General features: G+C 36.1%; 1 protein-coding gene across 2 annotated transcripts; it reads left to right on the top strand.

The window, feature by feature from the left end:
• The first annotated feature begins 4,078 nt into the window (after positions 1-4,078).
• Positions 4,079-8,307, top strand: LOC145132453 (putative glucose-6-phosphate 1-epimerase). Of its 2 annotated transcripts, none has more exons than XM_079067233.1 (10): positions 4,079-4,729; positions 4,879-5,031; positions 5,131-5,205; positions 5,288-5,335; positions 5,435-5,592; positions 6,154-6,285; positions 6,676-6,778; positions 6,882-6,981; positions 7,726-7,967; positions 8,045-8,307. In XM_079067233.1, exons 1-9 carry the CDS (start codon positions 4,628-4,630, stop codon positions 7,947-7,949), a joined length of 1,095 nt encoding a protein of 364 aa, XP_078923359.1. In that variant the 5' UTR covers positions 4,079-4,627; the 3' UTR covers positions 7,950-7,967; positions 8,045-8,307. The 2 variants fall into 2 exon arrangements, with proteins under 2 accessions (XP_078923359.1, XP_078923360.1); XM_079067234.1 differs by having other exon boundaries at positions 4,082-4,706.
• Positions 8,308-9,056: the final 749 nt, after the last annotated feature.

Below are 9,056 nucleotides of genomic sequence, written 5' to 3' on the forward strand. Positions count from 1 at the left end.
ATTACAAAAGGGATAAAGTATCTAAATGTTTAACGTAAAACCATTGTAATTGCATCAGTTTTTAAGTTGTGCAATCCTTTATGTTTAGCTTGTATTCCCCCCTGAAAACGTTATAAAACTTATAAAAGCATAGGGGTATGAACTCACAGTTTAACGTAGGATTCGGGTGTACGATCGGTTACGAGTACTGAGTGTCAACCGGTGTTTCGTACGCAAGTGGATCCTATTAACATGTGATAATGCATATGTGTGTTAGAATTAGAGTGTTTCATGACTAAACATGACGGGAAACCACCCTAAGGACTTGGAAATGCATGTCGGGACCCTATATGACCAAACAAGGGAGGTGTACGGACAAAAGGAGTGTGTGTGCGGCCAGGGTGTGCGGTCGTACATGGGAGTGTGCGGCGGTACAGAGGGGGTGTGCGGCCGTACACATGGGTGTGCGACCGTACACTCCTCATTTGTGTCCGAAATGTCGATGTTGAGGTGTTCTAGTGCTAATACCAAGTCCAACTAGTAAATGGAGGCTAAACTCTTCACTTTGGAGAGTCTTTAAGGTGTGTACGACCACCTTATGAAGGTGTGCGGCCGTACACCTTCAAAGGATGAAGAACACGAAGAACACTATGAGTTTTAGGCTTAGATTCAGGTGTCTTACCAATATAACAAGCTGAATGATGAAGTAGTTCACGTTTTTGAGGCCTTTAGAGTGTTCTTGGATGAAGTTTTTAGAGAGAGAAAGTAGTGAGAGAAAGTAGAGTGCAGCCAAAGGAAAGGAATGAGTGAAGGGGTCTCCTCCTTTATATAGAGGAGGGTGTACGGTTGGAGGGTGGGTGTGCGGCCGCACACCCATGTGTACGGCCGTACACTCCTCCTGAGAGAGTGTATGGCCCGAATGTTGTACTACGACTTGGTATTACTCGACCTAGAACTCAAACTTTGGTTATACGAGGCTTAGAAAGTATCATTACACCCTTAAACGGTGTTAAATGATGATAAAATCGAGTTTAATATTGATAACATTAACTGATTTTACAAGTTAGAAGTTTCGGGTTGTCACATAGATCTTGAGTTTTGTCCCATATTCTTCTTATTCTTGTTAGTTAGGATGGTGAGATCCTATAAAGTTTGCAACTTTATGAATCTATGGGACATTTGGAGTAGTTGATGGTTTGGATTTGAAGTATGGTTGGATTTTGAGCCATGCATGAGATTTTTGGTCATAATCCTCATTTTTTAACCTAATACGAGCTCAAGACATGCATTGGACATGCGTGTCTATAAAACACCGAATTTTATGTTAACTTTAGTGTTAGAAATTCTTTTGGAACTGATGGACTAAGAACTTTAGAGATTAAGTGCTTATTAATTAAGTCAATGTCATGTTTTACCTTTTTGGACATAGGGTTTGGGATCTTGATCTCTTGGGAGTCTTACGGGATAAAGTTGGAAACTTTATCCATCTAGACCATAGGAAGGACCAGATTTGAGCTTTGGAGCTCTTGGAATCGAAGGAAACAATTTAACCCATTAAGTAGTTAAGAACCCAGTGCCTACGACGTGACCTTAGGTTGCCATGGCGTGGCGACTGGGGAATTATCGTTTGTTTTGTCATTTGTGGGACACGATATGGTCATGGATGGCCATGACGTGGCAGCCGACTGAAGTCAACTTTGACCGTTGACTTTTGACTTGAGTTGACTTTTGGCCAAACTCCTAGTTTTGGAATGTGGGCTAAGGGGTTACCTTGTGTGGCTATATAGGTGGTGTACATCATCTGTATTTTCGGCAGTGAGAGCAGTAGTAGTTGATTATCATATGAGAGATGAGTCTTCTCACTGTACTCATGGGTCGACGACACCAATGTCGGCTCACTGGATTATACTATATAGGATGCTAGTTGTCTTTGTGATACTTGCATGGAAGACCATGAGGGTAGCTCGTGACATTTGTATGGAAGACCATGGGTGGATCTCATGACAATGGTATGAAAGACCATGGGGGTAGCCCATGACAATGTTTGTATGGTATGTAGTATTTTGGGGAAACTCACTAAGTTTTGTGCTTAAGGTTTTGTGATTTAACATTTTCAGGTACTTCCCATTCAAAAGGGAAGGGCCCGACATGATCGCACCACATCCCCCCTCATGATTTCGCATTGATGATTATTTTACTCTGATGATTTTGATACAGTGTATTATGAATGATTTTGAGACACCTGGTGCATGGATTTGATGATTTTAAAAATATAAAAGTTTATCACTATTTTTGGGATGTTATAGTCGTGTTAGTAGTGAAGCTGGATTTGATCGTAGTAGCACGTCCGTACAATACTTGTACATCATAGTCGCAAAGATATCGTCATCATCGTTGGACGGGGCAAACAAATCAAGTGGATCCATCTTTTTTGAATTGTTGAAAGTTTTTATGAAATAGAGAGAAAAAAATAAAATGATGACTAAAAATTAGGTGTTATATATATATATATATATATATATATATATATATATATATATATATATATATATATATGACAAAATTTCAAAAATGGTCCTTGTGGTTTTCGAAAATATCAAGTTTAATCACTAAGTTCAAAAAACCTCACAGATGGTCCATGTGGTTTCAAAACTTTTAACATTTGGTCCTTCCGGCTCACTCCGTTACCATTTAGCCGTTAAGTAAGGGGTATTTTTGTCATTTCACTACCCAGGGACCATTTATGAGGTTTTGTATTACTTTTTTTAAAATAAATAAATAAATAAATAAAATTTAATATACAAGGGTCCCATCTCTCTCTCTCTCTCTCTCTCTCTCTCTCTCTCTCTCTCCACCGCCTGCTTCCTTTAATCTTCATCAGATAGATCTCAAAAACCCAAAATCAAACGAGAATATGTGGCAAAACAAGTTCGTTCATCCCTAAACTATACAGTGAACACAAGAACCCACCCCTAATTTCAACCAGATTCGTTACCTATTGTGATTTGCAGGTTTGAGATTCAATAAAAATCGAGACCCATCGTTGGGTCTCTTTGGTTAACTGATCGCGATTTCAGGATGCACAAGAAGGAAACCGGGACCCTTTGCTGGGTCTCTTGGTGTCAGTTGAAATCAACAAGTCTCGACAATGTGATTCAAGATGGCAGAGGTGGCGATGGCTTACCAGCAGCAACAAAACGACGGTGGCGGTATGTAGCTGGGGGCTGCTCCGGTAGCCTTCTGTTGCTCTATTTCTGTTTCTGTTCAAGCGAGTTCTACAAGAAGGGATAGGGAGAAGCAACGACAGGTGGCTGGAGGCTGTGTGGGTGGTTTATTGAAAGAAGAACAACGATGGAATGGTGGCGGTTTTGTGGCAGTGGGTGGCAGCCCTACTGTTGGCTTTTCTTGCTTCTAGTGGTTCACAACATGGAAGGAAAAGGGAAAGCAGTAACAGGTTTTCAAGGGTGTTTGTCAACTTGCTTGATAGAAAAGGAATCGAAGGAGGAGAGTGTGGTGGTTTATGGCGGTGGGGCTTGGTCGACCAAAACGGTGGTGGCAGCAGGTGGTGTGTGGGCAGTGGGAAATGGTAGAGTGTGACCGGAGAGGAGGCCAGAAATTGGTATCTCCGGTGGTTGTTTCTTCAACCGGTGAATCGGAGAGAGAGAGAGAGAGAGAGAGAGAGAGAGAGAGAGAGAGAGAGAGAGAGAGAGAGAGAGAGGTGGGACCCTTGCATATTAAATTTTATTTATTTATTTTAAAAAAATAATACAAAACCTCATAAATGGTCCCTGGGTAATGAAATGACAAAAATACCCCTTACTTAACGGCTGAATGGTAACGGAGTGAGCCGGAAGGACCAAATGTTAAAAGTTTTGAAACCACAGGGACCATCTGTGAGGTTTTTTGAACTTAGGGATTAAAATTGATATTTTCGAAAACCACAGGGACCATTTTTGAAGTTTTGTCTATATATATATATATATATATATATATATATATATATATATATATATATATATATATATATATGTAAATTTTTTTTATTGAAAGTTACTGCTTTCAAACAAATACACCCAACATTTCAATTTTATCTCGTTGCCACTCATTATTGTGAACAAGGTAACGCACAGCGGGGCGGTGTTCCACTGTGGTAACGGCGTTCCTCCCTTCCACGTCATAAAAACGGCCGAAGCCGTTGCCCACTCAAGGAAAATGATGCGACGATCGTGTGAAAGAAGACCTGCTGTCTTACCCAGCAGCCTTATCTTCACTCTACACTCGTATGAGCTCACGAGCATGATTGTTTCGTTCTTAGGATTGAGAATAATACACGAGGACCAAAATTAGAAGGCAATTTTGGTTCTTTCTTTCGAAGGAACATTTCGTGATTTCACCAAATTCGTATCGTTTTCTCAAGACCTAATTGGAGGGCGACAAATGACTTGACGGCAACTTTAGACTGATTAGAGGTTTCCTACCGACCAAATAAACCAATTGGATGAAATATTCCTATCGTTATCCCAAAAAGCCACGAAAACGGAGACAGATTCGCATTGAAAAGAAACCACCATGGATCACCTTTCCTTCTTTGTTCTGTTAACTCTTACCCTTTCTTTCATTCATCCAATCTTTCTTATGAAACCCCAAAATGGGTATCACTACAAAAGCCCCACTTCAAATTGGGTCTCCATCAAAATCCATCAATATCAAGAAAATCAAAAGGAAAGGTGTCGTCTTTTCTAATTTCTATGCAAGTTTCTATTCACCGGTCTCTTGGATATAGCGAAATTCGCAACATATTCCATGTCAATTTTGAAATTTAGAACTATAAGTAGTAACTTTGTATACAAAAAATGAATGTGGAGAGTTTTTGATGTTCTTGATTGTGTCTGTATGTAGCTGGAGTGGACAAAAGAGCATCCATTAGTGAAGAGAATAAGATTGTGGAGGTGGTTTGCTACATTAAATCAAATGACGAATGGTTATGTGTTTAATGATTACAAGAGTTTGCCCAGAGTTTTGCTTTTTGAACCTGGTGGTTCTTCTGCTGAGGTATCATCCTTCCTCTTTATCTTTAACACACACACACACATCTTGTAATGTAAAAGAGATTATAATTTTGTTAATCGATGCTTAATTATTTAATTGCAGGTCCTTCTCTATGGTGGGAAAGTTGTCTCATGGAAGAACAGTCAAGGTGAAGAATTGCTTTTTATGAGCAAAAATGTAAGCAGTTTTAATGAGAATCAGATAATCAACAACTAAAATTACATCAATCTCTAATTTCTTACTTGTTTCTTCTTCATAGACTGGTGGAAGATTTCCTAAAGGAGGTATTTCGCTTTGTTTTCCACAGGTAAGCCATACAGAACAATCTCAAATATTTTTTTTACAAAATTGTTTGTTTTATAAACTCTTGGGTTTTGTGATTATTATATTTCTTTTATCCTTTCAGGTAGCCAATACAGGGATGATGAAGGAGATTTGTTGGTCAAAGAAAAACGCAAAGTCATTCGATAACATCCCCTTGCGTTTGACTCCTACAGGAAACCCATCTTCAGTAGATCTAACCTTAAAAACTACAGCAAATGATTCCAATACATGGCCACGTAGGTAATAATTACCCATGTTTTTTAAACGTCTCTCGAAAATTTGGTTTTATTTATTGCTAACTAGACGGAACAGGTTGTACTTGTACTGTGTTTGACATGCACTAGACGGAGACAGCGATTGATGTCAATATGACAAAAGTGCAACTTTTTGTCCCACCCAGAAAGTGGGACAGGGATTCACTCTCGATCTCTTTGTATGTGCAAAAGACGTAAATACCCTCCTCATCCTGATCATCAAAAATAACTCTAGAAAAATTGTCCAGGACACTTTAGTCATGTCCTGTGTAACAAAACGCAGCCTTTGGCTGTGGGCTGGAACAGACTAGAAAAGCTTTCTAGAGTGATTTTTGATGATCAGGATGAGGAGGGTATTGACGTCTTTTGCACATACAAAGAGATCGAGAGCGAATCTTTGTCCCACCTTCTGGATGGGGCAAAAAGTTGCAATTTTTGTCACATTGACATCAATCACTGTCCTAGTCTGGTGCATGTCAATCACAGTACAACCTGTTCTGTCTATTGTGTAAAGGACACACATTCTTACCAACTAATATTTATACAGCTTTGAGTTGCGCCTTCGAGTTTCTTTGGGTCCAGACAAAATGACGATAATTTCTTACATTAAGAATACCGACAACGCATCCCTTTCGTTCACATTTGCTCTTCAAAATTACTTATCAGTATCTGATATGAGGTTTTTCTTTTTCTTTTTCTTTTTTATTAATTTCAAAGTTTCAACCCTTAACAGTTGGGCTAAATGCAAGAAATAGCAACTTATTTTTATCTAGTTGTGTATCATAGAAATCTACTTCCATTTCTTTCTATTACACCATTGTACATTGAAAATTTTACCCAACATAGCATTGTACGTTCAATAGTTTCTTTATTAAGACACTATACTTCGAAAAATTTACCCTGTTATTTATACCAATGAAATTGCTTTGTAATTAAAGTGCAATGTTGTAATAGGAAAAATCTAAAGTAAGATGCTATAATAAACAAATCAATGAAAATATGTTGCTATTTCATGCATTTAATCTTTAATTGTTTTCATTGAAAGTCTGACATGGGGTTTCATTTTCAGTGAAGTGAGAGTTGAAGGATTAGAAACACTTGATTTTCATGATAATCTGCAACAGGGAAAAAGATTCACAGAGCAACCTGATGCTATCACTTTTGATGGAGAGGTCACTCCTGATATATAATCACACATTCTAAATACATACATATTTTTATATAATTGTAACGATTATTTATTTTTTGATGAATATGATATGTGTTCTTTGATAGGTGGATAGGGTTTATATAAAAACACCAGGTAATATAGCAATCATAGATCATAACAAGAAGAGGACAATTGTGATACGTAATGAAGGCCTCCCAGATGCTGGTATTCTTTAAAATTTTTAAATATTAATATTTTTTTCATTATCTTCTTTAGTTGTTTGTATTCAAGAGTGATGTCAAAGTGCATATTTATATTCTATATCATAGCTAACATTCATATTCAATTAGCTAAAAGTGCATATTTAAAAGACTCATGTGTCAAATCGAATACTTTTGTATCTTTGATGTCTTGATGCACGCTGAAAGTCTAGATTATGAGGAGGGCATTCATGTCTTTTTGGGTGGAAAAAAAAGTTACAATTTTGTCTCACTGACATCAGTTTCAGTCCTAGTCCCAGTTCCTAATGCCCACCAAACAAAAAACACAGTACAACCTGTTATGTCCTCTTCTATTGTGAATGTAGAATCTATCTTCAAGAATTTGGGAAATTGTCAGAAAAGTCCCAATATTTTCAGGAAAGTTACACTTTAGTCCCAAGATTTTTTTTTTGAACATAAAAGTCCCAATTATTTGTAAAAACACGATAATATGTCATTTCCTGTTAAAAGAAAAAAAGGACTTTTTTGTAAACTTGAGCCAAAATGAAATAATCGGGACTTTTATGTTCAAAAAAAAATCTTGGGACTAAAGTGAACTTTCTTGAAAATATTGGGACTTTTCTGACAATTTCCCCAAGAATTATGTCCAAAATGCATATTTTTTTTTGTCTTCTTTTAACTTCAAGATTCATGTTAAAATGTAGATTTTTGTGTTCTTTAACTTGTATAGATTTATGAAAAACCGTAGGTTTGTGGACCCCATGGGACAATGCAACAAAGGCATCAGAAATTGGTTTTGGAGATAAGGATTACCAAAACATGTTGTCAGTGGATTCGGGTGTTCTTGAGAAACCAATCATTTTAAAACCATTGGAAGAATGGAAAGGGTATCAAGAGCTTTCGATTATCTCTTCAAGCTATTGTAGTGGCCAATTGGACCCTAAAATGGTGGCGTTTTATGCTAAAGTGTAAGCATACATGATACATCAGGTATTGTTCTTGTTCTTGATGTTTTTATCTTTTTGTTTGAAAGTCAAAATGTCAACTTTTTGTTTCTATGTTTTCAGGGTGTTTATGCAAATCTGAGAGTTTCAACCATGAACAAGTAGATTTTTAGGTTTATGGTTTTGTATAAATTTGTCATGTGTTTCCCTAAGGTTTTTATTTATATTTGTATTAGGAATTTCTAAATAATTTGGTTGTTCATGTCGATTGCACTGATGCTAAAAACTTCAGCTGCTCTAGAATAGCTTCTTGGGTTTTAGAAAAAGACTTTTAGATTTGATGCTCTGTATCTCTTATTCATAAATAAATGGGGTATTCATAAAAACGACCATATGATTGAAAGATTTTATTTTACAGAAAGAACAAACCGTTTTTTTTTTTAAATAATTGAAAATAACAAATCATCTTGGAATTAGCTTGATGCAAACAATATCAAAAAGAAATTAGCAATTTGGTTTTAATAATGTAAGCGATTATCATTTGGTTATTTTAATCATGTGCCATCGTATTAATGAATGATGATGTAGCAATATAAATGCCAAATAAGTGTTCCACAAACACCAAATAACCGATAAGAATTAACAAAAATGTAAGTATTAGAAGAACCCCATACTTCCAACATGCAACGTGAATGCTTTAGTTTGTATTTTTATATTGACCTGAATCTCTTAAATCATTTTTTTTACTACTTAAGATTTAATATTTTTTTTTGTCAACAAGCAAATACTATTTGTTTTTCAAACTTCCTTTGGTTATATAATCTACTTATTTGGTTAATTTGGGTTATATTCTATTTATTTGGTCAATTTTCGTTATACTGTTATCATGTTAATTTCATTATTGATAATTATGTTATGTATACTTTTTTCAATTGCTTTTCATTTTTTTAAAAGAAAAAATACAAAAAATATAAGTAAACAAATTTATGAAGTTTGAAGATTCAGGAGAATAAGATTAATATAAAAAGGTAAAAAAGGAATATTTTGTAGGGATCCCTATTATGTAATTGTAAAACATTTACTTTATATTGGGATGTATAGACTCTAGAATTCAAATCCCTACAATATTTTTTTA

This window comes from Lactuca virosa, chromosome 8, assembly GCF_052849685.1.
Source record: "Lactuca virosa cultivar CGN04683 chromosome 8, Lactuca_virosa_CGN04683_v6, whole genome shotgun sequence".
In the NCBI taxonomy this organism is placed as follows: domain Eukaryota; kingdom Viridiplantae; phylum Streptophyta; class Magnoliopsida; order Asterales; family Asteraceae; genus Lactuca; species Lactuca virosa.

Bases quoted from the DNA above. Each gene is read 5' to 3' on its own strand.
- LOC145132453 (XM_079067233.1), top strand. From the start codon at position 4,628: ATGGGTATCACTACAAAAGCCCCACTTCAAATTGGGTCTCCATCAAAA. The intron at 5,032-5,130 runs GTATCATCCTTC...ATTTAATTGCAG, and splicing joins CTGGTGGTTCTTCTGCTGAG to GTCCTTCTCTATGGTGGGAA. The intron at 6,779-6,881 runs GTCACTCCTGAT...GTTCTTTGATAG, and splicing joins CTATCACTTTTGATGGAGAG to GTGGATAGGGTTTATATAAA.